This window comes from Cyprinodon variegatus, unplaced genomic scaffold (assembly GCF_000732505.1).
Source record: "Cyprinodon variegatus isolate N-32 unplaced genomic scaffold, C_variegatus-1.0 Scaffold661, whole genome shotgun sequence".
Lineage (NCBI taxonomy): Eukaryota > Metazoa > Chordata > Actinopteri > Cyprinodontiformes > Cyprinodontidae > Cyprinodon > Cyprinodon variegatus.
The window spans coordinates 233,092-254,830 of record NW_015151114.1 but is presented as its reverse complement, the minus strand read 5'-3'; the positions used below and the strand labels follow the sequence as shown (position 1 = coordinate 254,830).

At 37.2% G+C, this 21,739-nt stretch overlaps 1 protein-coding gene across 3 annotated transcripts in view; it reads left to right on the top strand.

The window, feature by feature from the left end:
• The window catches only part of LOC107096950 (hepatocyte nuclear factor 6-like), a 13,919-nt gene extending 3,444 nt beyond the window's left edge, over positions 1–10,475 (top strand). The window contains exons 2-3 of one of the 3 annotated variants that reach the window (XM_015393867.1): positions 3,058–3,146; positions 9,852–10,198. In XM_015393867.1, coding sequence (XP_015249353.1) covers positions 3,058–3,146; positions 9,852–10,049 — 287 coding nt within the window. In that variant the 3' untranslated portion in view covers positions 10,050–10,198. Of the gene's footprint in view, positions 1–3,057; positions 3,152–9,851 lie in introns of all 3 variants that reach the window. The other 2 variants (XM_015393868.1, XM_015393866.1) reach the window with 2 other exon arrangements.
• Positions 10,476–21,739: the final 11,264 nt, after the last annotated feature.

Below are 21,739 nucleotides of genomic sequence, written 5' to 3'. Positions count from 1 at the left end.
CTGTTTAGCCCAGCGACAGAAAGGAAGCTCGTTTGAATTGCCAAACTCACCCAAAAGGCACACATGAGGATAAATTCTTTAAGTCAAACGATGTACAAAGGCATCCCTTCCCTGCCTTTTTATTGCCCATCAAATATACTTGTGCTATGAAATATTGATGCAAGTGTTTTTTTTTTTTCAGAGGAGTCAGAATGGACCAAAATTGGAATGTACAAAACTTCAGTCAGCCCGTCTTAAATCCAGAAGTGAGAAAACCAAAACTGACATGTGAAAAAGTGCAGAAGCTCCATGCAGAAGCCAGGAGATGCCATTGATTGAGAGAGGGCTGGCAGGTTTGGGCTTTGTGTGAACAGTCAGATAGAGGCAGGCTAGTGGAAGGATCAATACCAGCCTTAATAATTGATAAGTATAAGAGAGACGGAGGCAAGAGAGAGTGAGAGAGAGGAAGGGGGAGAGAGGCATGAGAGTGGTGGTGTAAGCGCTTGCAACAGCATCTTCTTGGTAAGCAAAGTAAAATCTGTGGTTAACAGCCGAGGACCACACACACCAGTACTACTTCCCAAACATCACAGCGTGGGGCATGTAAGTGGTTTTCAAAAACTGCTGTTTACAACCAAAACATACTGAGAAACATCAATAGTACAAGCTTGATACCAGCTAGCAGGCCCTGCTACTGCTGAATGAAGCCGCAGACGTTAGAATTTGGTTCAGTGCAGGATGGGGGATTCTCTCAACTCAAGCACTAGAAGATCAGATCCAAAGAGAATCATACAGTAGACAAAGGGCATCAGAGCATCTAGCTAGCTATCGACACCTAATGAGCGCTTTCTGCTCATGTCAGCGAATCCTCTCAGCAATCCAAGGTTGTGATGTCATTTGATTTTAAAGGTGGGTATGCCTTATGGGTTTTGTAAAGCATCTTTATAGAAGACTGGAGCACATTTTACTGAGCGCTTTTTTCCCCGTGTGCTTGCGTGAGTTCCTCCACATGCACACTGCATGTGTGTGACTGGTTTATAGAGTGTGTCTGCACTATACATTGTTCAGGCTTATCTGACTCGCTCTGAATCGGTATTGATTTTCTCTCCTCTGCTCTCCCCGGCTCTCTCATATTCTTTTCCTCTTTCCTTCCTTCTTCTTTTCTTTCTCTTTTTCATCTGGCACCATACCAGCCTTCCAGCCTTAATTCACTTCTGCTTTCTGGTCATCTCACTCTAACTTGCATTTTGTATATCCTCTTCTTTGACCCTCTGTTTAGGAGGCATTGGTGTAACACAATTCTTTAGATTAACATAAAAAAATTAACACAAAATGTGGTTTTAGATGTTTGATGACTAGATGACTGTATTAGTTCACAAATAACTACATAAATAAAACAATGGGGACAAAATGTATTTAGCAAGACAAAAAAATGTTTAGAGTAGCTTTTCTCACAAAAGCAGAAAATATATACCTCGTAAAGATATCAGATAAGTCTGTTCAAGCTTAAGTATAAAACTGTGAAGAGAATTTTGATGGTTAATGCATAATCAAAATCTGGTTTAGTAAATTACAAAGTAATTGTAAAGTTCCACTATCATGTCCCAAGCTACTTAAACCTGGGAGGTGCTTGGCAAAATTGTTATTTAATAATTTATATAATTTCAAAACATCAAACAATAGACGAAAGCCCTTATAGTATTCAGTTTGGTTCATCTTTCAGATGTAACTTCGTGGTGCTGAAAGGACAGCTCCCTGCCATTTACACCTGTGCAATTTGGTGTTAAAACTTCAGTTCCCCCTGTAAACAGTTTTTTTTTACCTTAAAATTCATAGATTAAAGTGAAAATTTTAGCTTGGGAAGCATGTATCTAATTTAACATTTTACTTTATGTGTGAACTTTTGTTTCCCATAGACACCACACCTTGTTAATGTAAAATATGTTACATAGTTTCTAATCTACGACCTTAAGCTGTGAGGATACAAACCTTTTTGTTTAGTCAAAAATGGATAGTTGATAATATACACAATGTTTATTACTTGATCATAAATCACAATCTGCTCAAACGTGTATTTTTTATTGTTGTCGTTAATACGGTGCATTGATAAATGAGTCCCAAACAGGCCTCATATCCCCAAAAGTGTTTTTAGCGTCTCCGGAAACGCGCTCAAAATTAACCAACAGCGTAGAAATTCGTCGGACAGTCTTTATGTCTTAATATGTGTGAAAGTTAAAGGTCAATCTAATATTTTGTTTATGTTTTTTTTTTTAAGTCCGGTTTTTAAAGTTGTTGTCTAACATAGGAACATTTAGAGAGGAAGCAAGCCTTTTAGATAAAAATAAATAAATAAATATATTTTTTTCAAGTTGTCCGGGGTGTATGATCATTTTCAACATGAAACTGCTCCCCAAAAAAGGATGTCAAGTAGTGTTCAGTCACTTTCGATGTTTTCATTAAAAATTAGTTTCATATTATTGTAAAAAAAAAAGATGTATTTTATTCTTTAATAAAAAAAAATATTGCCTAATTTCAACGAGGGCAGAAATAGTAGGCTATAAATCGCCTCCCTTTGTTTCTATGCTTCTTTTTTTTTAGTTTTCTTTAATTTTTTTGTTTTTCAAAAGTTAAAATTACTGATTTTCTTCATTTTAATAAATCTCCATTCATACCCGCTGCGATTCTTTTAAGCCGTGACATTTTAAAAATGGCGATTTGGGTCGTTAACAAAGTCGCTCAAATCTCCTCGGAAGCTTTACAGGCTGCAAGTCAATAGCTGATGTGCTAAAAAGCTGCCGATCACTCGCTTAAACACGAAAACATGGGATTTTCACAGGGAAATAAATGACAGCTTCCAAATAAGCCAATTCGAATCAATTAGATGGGAAAAAGGGATAAAAAAAAGGACGGCTTGGCTTCCACCGCTGCTCTGCTACGGATAGGTGAGAGGAGGCACCGAGGCGTTTTAACTCTAGGCAATGAATAGGCCCATATGCACATGATCAATACAATCAATAATCGTATATCTGAAGGGGTGTGACAGAGAGTGATTGACACCAAACTGTTTCTCGCCCGCAGTAGTCCGTCCAGGGCGGGAGAGGGCCCGTCTCACCGCACACAAAGCCCGATCTCATCCCTCCGTCCAGGCGTCGACTATCAGCAGCACGGTGCGGTTAGTTCACCGTCTGCCACACATGGCCCATCAACACTCCAACACACACACATACACACACACCTTACTTTTAAATGTTAAAATGATGCAAATTGCACATGCATACGTTATTAATTAATTAGTGGTTCTTGTGGCTGCTGCTTTTGGGGAAACATATAAAGGACCTTTCCATTTGGCTCAATTCCACTTTCAAGCTTTCATCTCTCTTCAATGTCACTGAAACCCCAGATGTAGTTCATACCCAACGATATCATGTATTTTCTTGCATATGCAGAATTTTAAAACATGCCGAAGTGAGGGAGTGTCTTGACATACAATGACGTTCATACACTTGATGTCCAGCTGTGTTCCAAGCTGTTTAACAAATGTAAATTAATCAGTGGTGATTTTTTGGGGGGGGAATATTAAGAGTCCTTCCACTTTTTGTCTGCACTGTAAGCTGAATAAGTTGCAAAATTTAATTTTAATATAATGAAAATATCAAGTTCTCAGAAATGTATTTTTTATGTTGTACGTCTCCAATTGGATTTCAGTTTAATTAATATATTTAATTATGCCCATTCAAAACGTTTCACTTACTATAGTTTTTTTATTTTATGAACTTATAAGCAAAGCTTTGTTTCCTTCTCTTTCACTGTTCAGACAAAGATATTAAGGCATCTACTTGCGAGTGAATTTTATATTTATGGTCTTGTAATACCAACAAGTAGCATTTAGAATGTTGTTTCTTTATATGAACAGCACCATTGTGATAGAAATTTGGCATTAACATCTTTCAAGCAACATTAAACAGTCCCCATTAAATCCATCAGCAACCTCCCTAATTGTGTTGCAGGACCGGCCACACACACTGCCAACTAACAAATGGGATCTTTTTGTCAAAACCTGCAGGAGTACTTCCTTATTACAGTTAAATTGTTCTTTATTAAGTAATTTAAGTTATGATTAATTAACACACAACCATAGTAATCTAAAGGTTTAAGTTAAATGTACTCAAACAGGAACATGTTACAGATTTTAATTAGCAGAATGTTTTCAATATCTTGATTTTAAAGCTCTAATTGTTTTTAACAGTTGGGTTTATGGCAAGTTGTTATTTTTCTATTCAACAATGACATTCACAATAAGAACTTAAGTTATTGAAGCAAAGTTCATCATGCAGGACTGCTATCAACTTGCTGAAGGTGTAACAACAGAGTCCTGGAATCAGTGCTGCTCTCTCTTAATACCTAAACTTGCTTTTTCAGTTAGATCTCAGTTATTTTTTTGAAAAATATAAAATCAGTACCATTTTAAACATCTCCCTTATTTTTCTTTTAAGTTCTTTTTTTGTTACTTTTTGTTATCACTATTAGCCATATCATAGGGATATTTGAGCTTCAAGACCTTGCTATAAATATGTTTTCATAAGAAAGAGCAAGATTTTCCTGTGATCTGACCTATGAGTCCAATTTTTAGATTAAAAACGTTTAGAAGACAATGCTACTCTAATTTAATCACAAAACATTAGCCTCAAAGCATGATGAGCTTCACAAATGTTTCCTGCAATAGAAGAAATAACATTTCAAAAATCTATGTACACATCAACATATTTTGAACATCAGCATCATTGTTTATTCATATTCTGGATGTACATAGATTTATTTTTATTTCTATTTAAGATTGCACAATGCTTGTCTTTATTTTAGAGAATCATGTTAAAATTGTATTTTTTCTAAACTCATAGGTCCCATTGAAACTTAGCCAAAACAAACCAGTTCAGGTTGATTGACCCCAGCACGGTTGTAACCAAGTAATCACTATTAAATGTCTTTTTGTTTTTCTGATTTTAACAGGGTAGGACATAAAAAAAATGTTTAATGTAAGTAATTATAATTAAATAGATGCTAAATACTGAAAAATATATTTTTTTCAGTGGCCCCTTGCTCTTTTTAATCACAATTCCACATTCTTTACTAAGAGTTATTTTTTATATGGGGGAACAGACACAGCTCCATGAGAATAGTTAAACTGATCAAAGCTGCACGAAAACCTTCAGCCAATACCTCAGTCACAAGGTATTGTTGCTTTATAGGAACAAGCTTGATGAGGGATCAGCAGGAGATGAGACTAGACTGAAGTGGCTGTTGCCTTATAATCTTTGCCATTGTTGACACTTGGATATTATAATAAAGACGTAAAGTGCAAGAGCCACTTGAGACTGCCTTTGGTCTCTTCAGTGTAACTGATTTGGTAACAAGGTAGTTAAAGATAGCCTATAACTGTTTGGTTGTTGTCTCAAGAGAGGTCCCTCTAATGAGCATCCCCCATCTTCCCTGTTGTGCTATCCTCTGCTTGTTCAGAGACTGAAGGGGTCTCATTTGAAAAGGAACCTATTGATTAACTGAAATGTGCTCTGCAGCCTCCATTCTTGTGGTTAGTTTCAAGTTTTGCTTAGTTATGATCACGGTTTCATTGTGTTCCTACCATGGGCCTCTGAGCTGCTCTCATTGGCTCACAGAGGAGAACCAGATTGGTGTTGGCGTTGTAAAATGGCCAGTAGCACAATTTGTTCGCAAACAGGCATTACATATTAAATTATCACTATATTAGCACTAGAATTCAGTCATTACATTAGAGAGTATTGAGTTTGGTTTGAGACAGCACTTAGGGAGAGCCTGCAGGAAATTCTGGCAAGGCTGGGCCTGAACCCATTGAATAAACGTTCCATGAAATGGTTCTGAAGTGAGGATCAATCAATATGGGGGGGCTATCAATCTGGGGGCAAATTAAAACAATTGAGAGAAAAAAATTGAGAAAACAAAAAGAGGAAAACAGTCAAGTAGGAAACTGGAAGACAGAGGTACATGGCTGCATCTAAGTGAGGAGAAATGTTTCTGATTTTAGACTTTTCTTAAACAAAGGATAAACACTAGCAAATACGCAAAACAGATATGCATGTGCACACTCACATTGATCCTTATCTCACATTCAGATCGTTTTACAGCCATTGCCTTTACCTGCTGTAAAGTCATCAATCATTTGCATGTACTCCAGCTGCACACTGCATCCAGCCCCACTGCTTTCCCCTTTAATCTTCTCCTCATTTCCTCTGGTCCTCGTATGCACACAGGCATCTTAGCCTGGGATCCTCCCTGATCCTCTTAGTCTTAACTCTGTCTCCTAAGAACATTTCATATCTTTTTTTTATTTTATTTTAATAACCAGTGACTCGTTTGAGAGCTCACAGACTGGATGGCTGCCACTCTTTTCCCGCCTCACCTCCTTTGTTCCTCCACAGATAAACAATTTCTTCTCATCTGTCTGTCACAAAGGCGCGCCCACGCACGCGCCCCCACCTATACACTCACACACAAACCATCACACTTTCATGCACCTCGCTCGAGGAGATCGATGCGGATCGATCGGGTGGGGAAGGGAGCCCTGATTACTGGACCACGTGTTCAGGAGAAAACCGCGGAAAATCGATCATTGCAGCTTTTTAGGGCAGCAGAACAGAACAGACTCCCTCCAGTCTCCACAGCCAGAGCCGAGCCCCGCACTACTGACGGTGCATCCAGGCAGCGCGGCAATCCGCTTCTCTTTGTCAGCATTTCACATCACGCTCCTCCGGTTTCAGCAAGACGCACACACGCACAGCCACACCGACCCACGATCAAAACACTCCAGACAAATCCATAACCTCCTTCTTTAAAGACAGGCTTTGCCTTATTTTGGGTGGCAGAAATCACATTTAACTAACTTGTTGTAAATAGATCTCAACCTCAGACTACTTGTTAATAAAAAAAAAAAAAAAAAACTGCTACATTTTATTTATCATTTATACATTACTAAATGTATTTTTTAAATCTCCTGCTTGCAATGCCTATAAAAAAAAAAAATCCAAAATCTTCACCCAACACCACTTGAATTTATTGCCTTTCTTTTGATTTCCAAATTTAAACTGGGCCATTTGAACCACTAAACAACATTCTAGTCATGTTCTTCCTTTTTATTGGCTTTAATGTTTCTAATGTTGATGCATGCTTAGCATAACAGATACAAAAATATGCAGATTTCCTTCTGAATACACCATCTCTGCATGGTGTTAAAAGACTTAAGTTTGCAGCCATTTATGAGATTGTGACATGATGAGTATGCATGTTGTTAAAGAAGTTGTTACAGAGTATTATGCCAAAGCATTTTGAGAGAAAATTAAGAGAAAGAAAAAAGAAGAAAAGAAAAGAAAAAAAAACATACCCGTTCAAGAATTTGAGCCTTGAATTTGACAATTTTGACATTTGCTCTCCTATTAAAGGAGAATTTCTTGAATGTTCATGGAACTGACACCTAAAGGAGTGGAGGATGTGTCGGTTGAGTGGTATTATAATGTAAATTGTGTTATTTTCCCCAAAACATGTACAATTATTTAATTGAACCCTCTAGGACTTTCAGTCCTAGAACCAGACTGTACTTTGATGTAGCTTAAGATTGAGTATTTCGTAAGGATAGGCCAAATACCTTTTTATTATTATTATTATTATTTTTTTTTTTACAAGTTTTAGAAAATAAACAGATAGTTATTGGCAATGATACTCCATGTTCTGGGGAATTGATCAATAAAGTTTCTTAACTTGATGCAAAAGATGCATGAATGATTTCTTTCAGTAAGTTCTGTTAAAATGATAGAAACTAAGTTTAAGGAAAGGGAACAATAATTTCTGAATAAGTTTCATTTAAAGGCGCAACGTGTAGTTTTGGCCACTAGGGGCGCTAGACTGGTAACTTTCACGTCTAGCCCCCCTAGCTTTTGTTTGTAGTCTGCTAACTTTCTCTGTCAGTATTTTGCTTCTTTTAAACATTGAAAATATTAACAAAAATATATGGCTGTATATCAGGAGCTAAGTGTTAAATTACCAGTCTAATAATAAAGTTGAGAAATGAGAATCGGTTTTACATCTGGCTTCTTTTCAGCCTGCGCCAACGCCAACTCCTTTCCATGATCCACTCTTCTTTTTCTTCACGCACAGACCCTGTCACATTTTCTCTTTTTAGCCTCCTCAGCAGGGGCGGAGCTAGATGGGGGGCCAGGGGTGGCCATGGCCACCCTTAGCCAATCATTTTCCCCTGACCATTTTTCCCTCTAATACAGACGGTGGCATCAATAATACTCTGAAGGGGAATGTTTAAACATATTAAACATTTAAATTTTTCATATATTAACAACTACTTGACAACAGAAACATTGCGGTTAATTATGCACATAAATATACAAACATTAAAGATGATAGATACAGAATTCATGCTCTTTTCAGAACTAAATTTTGAAATATTTGGGATAAAGAGAAAAATATGTGCCTCTGCAAGTCATCTAGGAGTCTTTAATGAAATCATAGTTAAATAACTACTTTAATAATAACAACATCAAATTCCTTAAATTAGGATAATAGAAGATTTAAATATAATTTTGTAGAAGAATGATTATTGATAAAAGTAGGTAATGACAATTGAAATATGTTCGCCCAAGAACTTAAACCTGAAAGAATTTTGTCCACTATACCTTTTATTTACACAGCATGGATGTTTAAATATATGCGTCTATTTGTTAGCAAAGGCTGCAGGAAAGTTTAGTTTGTCTTTATTTAGAAAATATAGATGTTGTGCTTGTTCCTGTTGGAACAGTGTAGATTGACCCTGAGGTTCTGATGCCTTTCGGCCACCCCTCAATGTTCATTGGTTTTTGACTGGGCCCCCCTATTAGGATTTTCTGTCTACGCCTCTGCTCCTCAGAAGGTTTAAACCTTTTCCTTGCCTCAGCCATGACCCGGAGTCAATCCAGCAGAAAAAACAGTAGAGCAAAAGCCTTAGCTCCATGAATATATAAGAGCCTGGGGCCATGAAGCTATATGTTCTTCCAGGTCATATGAGCTGGCCATATGAGTTAGGAGCCCGGCTCATAGCATTGATAGTGTCGAGCGCTGTACAATAAAAAAAAAAAAAAAAAAGATGCAACCACTTTTGGTATTTACTTAATTATATTTGGTTACTTTAACACAATTTTTTATGTTCCACCCTGCTAACATGAAACAATTGCGTTAAAGTAACTAAATATGATTAAATAAATTCCAAAAGTGGTTGCATTTTTTTTTTTTTCAGCGATATTGGGCTGAAGAATCATATAAAATAACTCTTATGCATCAACTTTTTAGGCCATAAAGTCCACAGTATGCCTTTAAATTCTATGTTAGAACCTGTTAAATCCTTATAAGCATTTAGTGAGTTCCAGAAAGTATCAGGTAAGTTCCAGGAAATTTGTGCCGACAGGTTACCTCTAAATTCTAAGAAAGTATGGGCTGTATTATGAAGGGTATATTTTTTAAATTGTCTACTTTCAGCCTTGCACTAAAGCTGTAAACATATTTATTACTTTTTTCATCAGATTTGACATTTTCTTTGCTATTATATACACTACATTAAAGTCTTAAGACTTAACTTTACTCTAATGTACACATGTTTACATCGTACATTGCATATATATCATATTTTTCTTTATATTGTTATATTGTGCACTGATATTGATGGCTTTTAATTCCATTGTACCACATATAATGACAATAAAGGCATTCTGAATCTGTTAATTCACTTTCTTTATGCACATACAAACCTATTAATGCACGTTGGTATCTCTTTTAACGTAATCTCTTTCCTTTTTTATATCTAGCATGTAAACGCAAGGAGGAAGACCGGGGACGGGAGCGCAGCCAGGTGCCAAAGAAGCAGCGGCTGGTCTTCACAGACCTGCAGCGTCGCACCCTTGTGGCCATCTTTAGAGAGAACCGTCGCCCCTCCAAAGAGATGCAGCTCACCATCTCTCAGCAGCTGGGCTTGGAGCTCTCCACCGTCTCCAACTTCTTCATGAACTCACGGCGCCGCTGTCCGGAGCGCTGGGACCCAGAGGAGCACAGTCATGGTGTGCACAGCCATGGCCATGTCCATGCTCCCCACGGAAACAGCAGCAGCACCAATAGCGCATCCCCAATCCAGCCTGGCACCTCGTCTGCAAACACGTTCTCCAAAGCCTGATGGCTAAAGAGGGATAATTTGATTTTTCTTTTTTTCCCCCTAATTTATAAACCAGTGTTTAAAAACTGCTGTTCTGTAGAGTTCTTTGAGTGTGCAGGTTCAGCACTCTTCCTTGGATCTCATTTGCTCCTCTTGTACCAATGAATGGAATGTATTATGTGTTTTCTTTTACATTTGAACATCCTTTCCAAATGGGCTGACTTGCATTTTGAAATAAGTCTCCTTAAAACCAAAGAATATGTAGCTTTAAACTTTCCAAATGAAAACCGCTTTAAACTTTCCAAATGAAAACCAAAGAAAATCAATCTGCACTGAATTGAAGGTTTGTGTTGGAGCATTAAAATAGGAAGAAAATATATGCTCTGTCATAGAAGGCTTTGGCTGCAGCACAGTTTCCAAAGATTGCCCCTCACCCACTCCATATCCCTTTCTATTCCACCCAATTCAGGTAGTGGTTAATATATCCCCTGGTGAAATGGGAGACTTCTTCAAGAGGCTAATGCATCATCCTTTTCTACTGATGCCTAATATAGAAACATACCCGATATAGCTGTGCTTATTGTGTAAACAGCTAAAGAAAGTAACATGCATTACTCTCCAGGCTTTTTGGTGGAGAGATAATTATAATGCCCTGTTGAAAAATAAATCTAAATGGGTTTTGATTAGGTATTGCAAACAAAAATCTGCCTACTTTATAGAAACAATGTCCAAACAAGCACCATAGTGTAGCTTTCACACACACTTTGATGGTGAAATCATATTATTACAGCTCTTGTCAACAAACCCTTTGATACTATTTGAATGTTTGCTTCCAAGTGCTCATTGTGCGGCTATGCTGCCATATGAGAGGTTATATTCAGGTTACCAAAAGGAGAACAATCAAAGTGGGACGGCACTCCACACAACCCAAAAAAAGGTGTCCTCCCTATAGTGTAGTGGGGCGAAGGAGGGACGGAGGGCGGGTCTGCTCTGTTCTAGTGGCCAAACACAGAGGTCAAATGTCACAATACAGGATTCAGAGTGCCAATGATGTTTGCCTCTTTCATGATAATCAGAGAACAGTTGCAGCTCTGCTCCGTCGCCATCTTTTCTGCTTCTTTTCATCACAACTTTCAATTTGCGAGCACTAATACAGGCCCGATGCCAGCTCCGTACCTCAGAAAAACACAGATGAACATGAAAAACTGTAAATAATCTTTAATTTCATCCTCTTCTCTGTATTATCTATTCCCTATTTATCTACTCTACTTCTACCCCCCCCTTTGCTGTGTCTTTTGTTCAAGTTTTCCCCTCTTCCTCAAATACTGATGCGGGTAAAATTAGTACTATAGACACACTCTTGTGGCTATTGTACTATGTTGTGCTGAAATTATATGTATAGAAGCACTTTCTTGATAATATGTAAAAAAAAAAATGTTTAGATTAGGAAACAAGACAAATCAACATGTCACAAACTGATGCTATGCACAGACAAGGAAGGGATATCACAAGTGGAAAGACTGTGCATATCTGTGAATACGTGTGGAATCAATGGACTCTCTGGATGTGAAGGACCTCTTCCTTGATCTCTAATCTTCTTTGAACTGGACTGTCGCTGCATTCCTCTGCTGTTGATGTTCTTTGGCTCATTTTTTAAGTGTCTTTTTACATTTTTATGTGGGCAAAGCCACTTGTTGTGTAGCATCTTCAAGCGGGAGATAATCATACAAAGGAGGAGGTTCAGAGAGGGGGACCGCGGGTGTGGCAGTGGAGGCAGCAAGGATCTCAGAACATCTGTGAGGATTAAAGGATATATTTAGATCATATTCCTACATTATCTGTTGTGTTTTTTCTACAGATTTGCAGAGCTTGTTAGTGCAGGCGTTTTTTTTTCAGTTCAGAAGTGAGAAAAAGAGATGGAGAAATGGAAACATTTCTTTGTTGCAGAATGATGTGGACTGTGACACTGCTGCTGATACCAAAGCAGCATCAAGCTTGCTGTGTTTGTGATGAAACCCGGGCATGCACACAGAAAAACAAACACAAACATACAGGCACGCAAAACAAAACAAACAGAAAACAGCAACAAAAAAAAAAAAAAAAATTTAATTAAATAAAAACACAACCATAAATAAAACTAGCTAGATGTGGTGGATATGCAGAGGTTTCACAGAGCAGTTGCGCTGCATTACAAACACTGCAATGTGTTTGTAATGTGGGAAGAGTTGAGTGCCTTTTTCCTTCCACCAGAGGGTTGGACTGCTCTGATCTCTGTAAAATGGAGGTATACATGCCATCTAAATAGGATGCTAATAGGAAGCCACCAGAGCCAGCCCAAGGCTCTATTAAGCCCTGAAACAAAACAGCAGATCATTTGGAGTGCACATGTTGGGTAAATTCCATCATGTTCTCTCTGACTCAAATTTTTCTTGTTCATGATTGGCCACTTTTTTTTAAAGCTGTGCTAACGGTTACCAAAAGTGCCAAAAATAAAATTTTCCATATACCTGTTTATGCAATTTCCTTGTCAGTTGTCTACATGTCTATAAGCTGATCAAAGGTACATTTATTACTTTGATGAAAAACTGAGAACTTTAAAAGTAAAATGCTATGTTTTGTGGATGGTTGGAACACTAAAGCACTAGTATACAGTCCAGCTAAAGCTGTTGTCATTCTTGTTCATTTTGGTCTCATACAAACATAACATAAAGTCCTGCAGCCTAAGCTGAGGATCATATATAAACATGTAGCATAATTAATTGGAGAGAGAGCGGTTATTGAGCTTTTTTTTGGAAACTGCATACATCTGCAAAGGTTTGGTATCGACACAGAGCATATTAAAAATCACAGATCAGGCTTTTATAGCATTACAGAAGCCACCTCATGATCCATTTAGGGGTTTTATTTCCTGATTTATTCGGTATGACTCTAAGTTTGGTTTCAGAATTTGTTTATAAAACAAAACAAAAGAAAGGCATATTGTCATTCATTTTTATTCCAAACTTGAAGATAGCACACTTAATGTGTCACTATAAACAATCAGGAAGGATATTCCTTCTTACTTATCATTTATATTTAATTTTCCAAAATGGAATACATGACAACTGTAAACAAATATCTATTGATTGAAAGGATACAAAAATAGTATTTTACAGTATTAGAGAATAACATGGAAACAGATATTCTTAAACTTCCCAAAATTATTTGGTAAATGTTTTTTGAGTCTTAAAATGGTGTGTATAAAAAAAACAAAAAAAAACATCTCATCTAAGCTAGAAAGTTAGATATAATCTGTTCCCTACTTAGATATAAGTGATATAAATGATTGAATAGGCTTTAAACTATGTTGCTGGTGAGAGACCTTTCAATAAATGTTTTGTTTTTCTTAGTGTTTATACAAACTGTGCATTTACCAACATATATTTTAGAAAACTAAAGTTCACTTATACCTTGGGCTGGCCCTGGGAGACTATCTTTAGTGTAGACGTATACCATTAAAATAACTCTTAGGATTTGTACTTTTACCACCACAATTTTATTAATGCATTTATTTATTTTAACCTACTTTTGAGTTAACATTATCTGAACAGGTCTTTTCTTGTTATACAAACACTCCAGTCAGAGATATTTTTGTGTACTTTATAGTTTGTGAGTCTGTATTTGACTGTTTACAAAATATGTTCCACCCACTCTCCCTACAGCCAATAGTTGGAGAATTTTCAACTTTTCCAGTGAAAGCCACCAGCTTTGCTCCCTGCCCATCTGAATCCTCTTCCCTGGTCCCTCCCACCAGGGTAGCTTTACAACAAGCAAGGCATCTGTAGACATTTCATCTCGATATACCTCAAATCTGTATTGTAAAGGTTCATGTAGTGAAAAAATACAGTGTTTAGCAATGAATGTGGCATTAAAGTCACAGCAAAAATTTTTTTTTTATGTATCAACTTTCTTATACTGTAGTGTGTGGAATACAAGCAGCTATATTATTTCATGTGCTTGACTTTTTTTTATTGTTCGTAGATTTCCACTGTTTTCTTTTATCATGAAAGTGAGATACAGAGAGAATAACTCACATGGTATATTTGGATTTCTGCGATTCTATATAACTATAGAAAAACATGAATATTTTGGGGGGAATAATGAAACCAAAAAGGGAAAGTATACTGACACATGAAGTACTCATTTACTTTTGATTTTATTAGTTTTTGGGTTAATATTTGTTTGAATATTGCATCATATGTGTTCCACAGCAAAAGTCCATATTAAAAAAACAGAACCAAGCAAGATGACCTCTGTCATTAGGGGTGGGATGGTTTACAAATGCATTTTCAAAACCATTAAATATCATAGGAAAATCCATGCAATAGATTCATTACACACAAAGTGATATATTTCTGTTAAATTCAATGAGGCTCATCATTTGATAAAAACTCAGATTTTAGAACTTTATAGCTAACTAAAATGTATTTCTTAATAGGGTATTGTTATATAAAGGTGTACACATTTGTGTGGGAAAAAAAGTCATAGACACAGAAGGTTGCTGTTAAAGAAGCCAGGTTAATAACAAAGTGATGTATCGGAAAGTATACTAATGAAAGTGGAAGGAAAAACGTTTATGGAAAACCGACCTGGATAACTGTAGCATTCAGAGCAAAGCTCATTCAAGAGTTTTGGGGAGATTCAGAAGGTGAGAAAACAGACATATCCAGGACATGAACCCCAACTGTAGCATTTTCTCCGATAAGCCTTTCCAGGGGCAGGTTTTATTTGCAGGGAATGGAGAAGAAAGGATGGCCTGTTGCTCAGTGGTCCAAAGTCCTCTTTTCAAAAAAAAAAAAAAGACTGCATTTCATTTGGATCAAGGTGGAAGAAAGGAGAAGCACAGAATCCAAAGTGCTTGAGGCTCACTGTGAAGTTTCTACAATCAGTGATGATCTGGGACACCAGGTCAGTTCATAATCAGTACAGAAACATTTAAAATAATTCATCTTCCTTCTGCTGGTGTCTGTCTCCCGCAGACACTATTTGCAAGCTACATTCTGGATCAGTCTGCAGTCATAGTGTGTGTAATGAATCTATGTTAAACAGAAGCTCTACTTTTTAAACTGAATTTGTGAACTACATTTCATAATAACATTCTGATTTATTGAAACACATCTGTGTTCTATTTTTTTTGCATGGATTTTAATTGTATAAAATCATTAGGATGAAATGTATCATCAGCAAGGTGAAGGTAAAGGAGAGAAACGGGTAAAAAAACAACAGCTGCATTTGGTCATTTTTGTTAGTCTTTTTTGTGCCATTTGTGTATTTGTATAAAATGTGTGTATTTATGCATTAGTTTTCATATTTCATAACTGTGTCTTTCCTTCCTCTTTGTCTCTAATTGTCTGCACATATTGTCGATTTAAGGTACGATTGTGGATTTGGGGTTGCGTTTTAGTTTATTTTAGCTCTTGTGAATTACTTCATCGTTCTTTCTTGTTATACAAAAGATATACCGACGCAAGCAGAACCACGAGAGGGGTGTCATTTGCTTTCTCCTTCGGAGCTCAGTGTCAACATTTTCTCCCCCATCCTTTACCAATCAATCAGAACCAAGTGTCTTTGTGATGGTAGAGACAATCAATTTCAAATTGAACAGAGACAAAAAAAGATAGAGGGAGAGAGGGAAAGAGAGTGATGGAGGATGGTGGAGAACTTGACTGGACAAGATGGAAGAAGAGGGAGGAGAAGGGCTTCCAGATTAGGTGTGGTTGTGCGTATTTAAATACATATGTCAGAATGTGTGTGTTGGATCACCTTTAACCTCTGCAGAGTGACCTTTACGGTGGGGGCGGGAAATTCAGGGCTGTCCCTTGGCTATGAGGCAGATAGTAGTGGGGATCTGACTTGTTAAGTGGACATCTAATCGAAGATGCTGATCAAATGCCTGAAAGCATATGCACACTCACTATAATACTCCGAGCCGATCCTTTCTTCTGCTGGTTATCTCAGCAATTCAGGCAGTCTGCCAGTCATGTTGCTCTGTAATCAACCTGAGGACGAAACGAATTGTAGGCTACAAATGATACAGTGAGTAAAAAAGCAAAAACAAAATAGTATGAATCAAAATTATGTGTTTTTAAACAAAACAAATAAAAGAAATAAGCAACTAAACATGTTTTTCATTTTTTCTTTCATGATTCCTCACTGTGGCGCTTTGCTGCCATCTAGCGGTATAACACTAGTTTGAACTGTTTTCCTTTTTGGCATTAACTTTGATTCCTTAGACTTAGACAAACGTTAATGTCATTTTGTACACACAAGGTGTGTAAAGCTCTCAAGGCTTTTCCATTTCTTAAATTTCAGCAGTGATCAAATGTAAACATGCTGATGAAAATGTAAACATAAGACTAATATAATATAATTTAAAGTTTTTCAAACATTTACCTCTTTTTCTCTTTCATTCAACATTCAGCAGTCTAATGACAGTGGGGAAGAAGCTGTTTAGGAATCTGCTGGACCTGCATTGGATACTTTGAATCCTCTTCCTAGAGGGCAGCAGGAAGAACAGTCCATGGTGGGGGTTTGAGGGCTCATTTATAATGTTAATGGCTCGGCACACGCAGAGCTGCGATGAAATATATTTTATGGGGGGAAGAGGATCCAGGATGATCTTCTCTTCAGTTCCCATTACTCTCATCACCTTCTTCCAGTCTGAGGAGCTGCAGTCTCCACACCACAACATGAGACAGCTGGTCAGAACGCTCTCTATGGTGCTTCTGTAGAAGGTTGTTCTACAGAATGGGTGGGGGCAGGTGGGCTCTCCTCATCCTCTGCAGAGAGTACATGTGCTTTTGTGCCCTTTTGACCAGTAAGGTGGTGTTTACAGTCCAGGTGAGGTTGTCTGTGATGTGCACCCCCAGGTATTTGGTGCTGCTGACCACCTCTACAGCTGAGCTGTTGATGACCAGTGGAGCGTGGTTAGGCCAGTTCTTCCTGAAGTCAACATTGATCTTCATTTTCTCCACATTCAAGATCAGGTTGTTTTCTCTGCATAAGTCCAACAGCTGCTCCTGTGAACCTGAGGTCGCAGTCATGTGTCATCAGCGTGAACAGCAGGGGGCTCAGGACACAGCCGTGAGGGGAGCCTGTTCTTAGGGTGATGACATCAGAGGTGTTCTGTCCGACCTGGACTGACTGAGATCTGTTGGTAAGGAAGTCTAGCAGTCAATTGCTGAGGGTTGTATTGAAGCCCAGCTGTTGCAGTTTTCATAGTAGATGCTGTGGGATGATGGCGTTGAAAGCTGAACTGAAGTCCAGGAACAGCATCCGCACATGGGTGTTTTTCCCCTTCAGTGGAGTGGTTCCGTCGGTAGGCGAACTGGAACTGTTAGAGACATCTCTAACAGAGGGGGCCTCCTGTCAGCTATCTTAAAGTATAAGTTTAAACAGTTTAAATCTATACAAAGCACTTGATGTCACGGTTGGGTGAAGGTTTTTGAGGACCCAAATGCAGAGACCAGGAGAGAGAGGTGAGTCTTGCAACTTAGGTAAAATCCAAAATACGGAGAACCAAAAAATAAGATTACATCAGGGAAAACTCATGAGGGAAGCCAGAGATGAGGGAACAACAAACCAACATTGAGTGCAGAGGTGGTATATATATTGGGAGACTGAACCAAGACAGGTTAATCAGCAGATTGGGAGCAGGTGTGGGCAAGACCAACTAGGAGGAGGCCAAAAGGAAAGGAAAACAAACACAAGGGGGCAACAGAGGGTAAATAAAGAAGTCAGCACTGGTAGAAATAAACTACAAAAACACAGAACTCATAGAAACTTATAAATAAACCCAAGCACAGGGCAGAACCCTGACACTTGAGCTATTTACTGCTATTGACATAAGGTTTACACACAATAAAAAGACACGTGAGATTATACATAGGTCAGTTTTATATACAATAAAACTGACCTATGTGTGCTTTTCTTTTCTATTAGTAAAAAAAATGTCAAATCTATATTTAATTGCAAAATACAGTGATATATTTAGTTATTTGCTTTCTTTAATTTTACCATTCCCTTGGTTATTAAAGGCATTGTGAATAAGGGAAATGAGCTGTCACATTATTTGCAGAATGTCAGAGCAACAACAGACAATCTAAATTTAATGTTGTGTTTATAGGGTCACAATAAGGATGATTAAACATATATATGTTGTTGTGTCTTTGTTGGAAAACATTTAATGTACACAGTAACTTCTAAGTGGGCTTTTTGACATTCCACAATGGCTCTTAATAACATTGCTTAAAAATGATAATGATCCAACTGATTTTTTTCAATAAAATTACATGATCAATTGTAAGTTTTAGTATTTTGTGTGGTTTTCATCCAATAACTGTCTTAAATTTACACAGCTGACTGACACTTAAAGTAAGTCATTTTCCACAAATATCATCATCACCTTGAGGAAACCGTGTCCATCCTCTTTTCGCAAAAGGTTTGGCCTTTATTTAAGTAATGATAACCTTAATATAGAAACTGAGTTTTGATAAAAAATACAATTTTTATGATTTTTATCTAAATTATTTAAATCTTTTTTAAAGTGTCAGATTATATATGGGGCTCGAACCAAGATTTACAGTATTCAGCTTAGGGCAATGGGGGTGCATGAGTAAAAGTGAAACCCATGTAAAGAGGCTTTTAGTCCTCAACAAGGTACTAGGTTTGTGTCCCAGCCTGTTGCATGTTTTCCTCTTATCCCAACACATTATCCTGTCAGCTGACTTAAAATAAAGGCCTCTAATGCCACACATTAATTCAGCTGGACTGAAGAAAAAATCTCTTTTGATTGGATCCATTCTGCCTCTGCAAAGCCGATCATCGAGGATGTTCTGGTCCTGATGGACCGCAGTCTCCTGCCAGATGGGGCAGTCTGAAGCTGTGTGCTTCCAGGGTGGCAGGGGTCACCTGTCACTTACCTGCTTCCCTCTGGGTTCTGGAGGTGTACAGTTCCTGAAGAGAAGGAAGACTCCAGCCAGTTACCCTCTCTGCAGAGCGGCAGAGAACCAGAGTGATGGAAATAGAAACCTGTTTTCCAAGCTTCATATGCTGCTTGTTATCAAATTAAGCAATTTAATTTGGAGCTACATTCTCCATTTTTAGTGTGTAACTCTCACGGGGTTCAACTTTTTGCAAAATTTCTTTCTTGTTTTGGAAAAATAAACCCTCACCTTAGCTAAGGCAAGACATGCCTTTAAAGTCAAGTCATCTACAGAGGTCATGCTGATATGGGTCCTTTTGGAACCTACTGAAGACATTTTTTAATACTCTTGAAGTCATTTTAGTGAATCCACCCATGACAATGTGGATAATTTTTCAGTGTTTTCTCCATTTTATGAATGACTGCTTTCACTTTTTCTTGCTTAAGTTAAAAAAATATATAATTTTCCCTTTGCAAAGTTATAAATGTTAATCATTTTATTTTTCTAACTTGATGTTTTGGCATTTGGGCATTTCAGCACCCTTCATGTTGTTAAAAAGGCAGCGATTTGAAGATGTTTAAAGAAAAAAAAAAAGATTCTGGAATGTGACACTTTTATTCTTTCCTTTGAGACAAAGCCGAGTAACGGAAATAGATTTTCTCTTATAACTCCAAAGCTATATTGGTAAAAAAAAAACAAAAAACAAAAAAACATACAGCTGTGTGTTGTTATTTCATGAATTTTATTCTAAAGGAGGATTGGAAACTTTTCACATAGTTTTAAACGAATTGTTTTATCAGCTTACATCTTTTCTAATATTTCAAGGATTTTATTTTAAACATAAACATTTTTGGCTCACTTTAACAGTGGGTATTATTACCGTAATGGTCTTTCCAATACTCCATCCTGTTAACAGATGGCAAAGACAGAGATGCTTCTATCATAGAGTATTCATCCATCCTTCATTTATTGGAGGGTACACCCTGGACAGGTTGGCTTTTATAATAGAAGTGCAATCATAGAATAAAAAAGTTATATTGAATTAAACATTTCAACCTACTGTGTTAGGTAAAAGAAGGAAATACTTGAGGTTGTTATTAATCACGGACTGCCATATTTAAATGTATAGTAACCCTATCAGGATGTAATAAGAAATGTTATGATAGTAAGATGAGGCCTCTGCACAGTATGCTAATGTTAATGTTAACTTTGGTTCATGCTAGAGAATGAGTTCAATCACTGAAAATTACATTAACCTTTGCTAACGGATTAGTGCTAGCTAATTGATCATAAATGATATGCAGAAACCTTAAAGGTATAGTGGAGGATGTTCTTTTCTCATAAAAAAGAAGTGGTCCTCCTAATTGTCAAGCATTCTGGTGATATGTTTACGTAAGGCCACCCTACATGCTCATCCCCATTTTCACTTACCGGTGGCGAGTGTGACATAGTAGAAAAATTGCAAATCTTCTTTTGGAAAGTAAGCTTGTATGAGCGATGCAAACAGCAACTTTTAAACAGAGCGTGCAGAAGGAGAAATGGGCTTGTGCAATGCTCTTGCACGCGTTTAATAGGCATTCCCTCTCGGGAGCAGGTACGGGGCTGTGCATGTGCATTTTGCAAGTGTGCAAGTGCAGAGGGCAAGTGTTTCCAAAAGTTTGCAAAAATCCTCCCCTACACCTTTAAAAAGCAGTTTTTGTTTTCATTTTTTATTCTTGCAATTGTGTTTTAATGTTGTTTTATTTATTTATTTTAATCAGGCTAAGGCAATTTCATAATCCACCCCTGTTTTTTTAAGTATGGCTCCAGAATGGGTTAAAAAAATTATTATTTTTAAAAAGCATTTTCCAGTGTATTTTGACAATGGATCACAAAAAAGAGACATGGGATTCAGTTAGTCACATCATGCTTTTATGACGAAAGAGAAATTCATTTACAAGACAAAACATTATATAAAACAAACACTGAAATAAAAAAGAAATATGTTCCTTATAGACATAGTATATTATTATCCATCCCGTTGAGACCAGACAGCCATGGGACTGAACAAAGCCTGGGTGATCCTTGGATGAAAGAAGCAGCAGTTAAATCCTATGTTAACATACCTACACTATTTACAATTCAACAGTCATTTTCCTCTGTCAGACATGGCAAGGAAGTCTACAGATTTGATGACGTGATATGGCTAAAAGATTGAATATTTACATCTTCCCTTCATGTCATCCAAGGATCAAGATATTCTGGCATTAAATGTGCCTTTTAAAAACTCACAGTTGGTGATGTAGCTAAAGTGGAACATGGTCTAAATTCACTACTTTATATCTAACAGTCTGTTATACTTGTTTTTTCTTATTTTATTTAACCTTTATTTAACCAGGAAAAAAAATCCCATTGAGATTAAAAACCTCTTTTTCAAAGGAGTCCTGGCCAAGAGGGAACTTGTCCTTCATACCAAGATATAACAGATATAACACAATTTATTTAACGATTCAAACTTTTCCTCTTTCAGTCAGCTCTGCATTTCCAGTATATATATATATATATATATATATATATATATATATATATATATATATATATATAT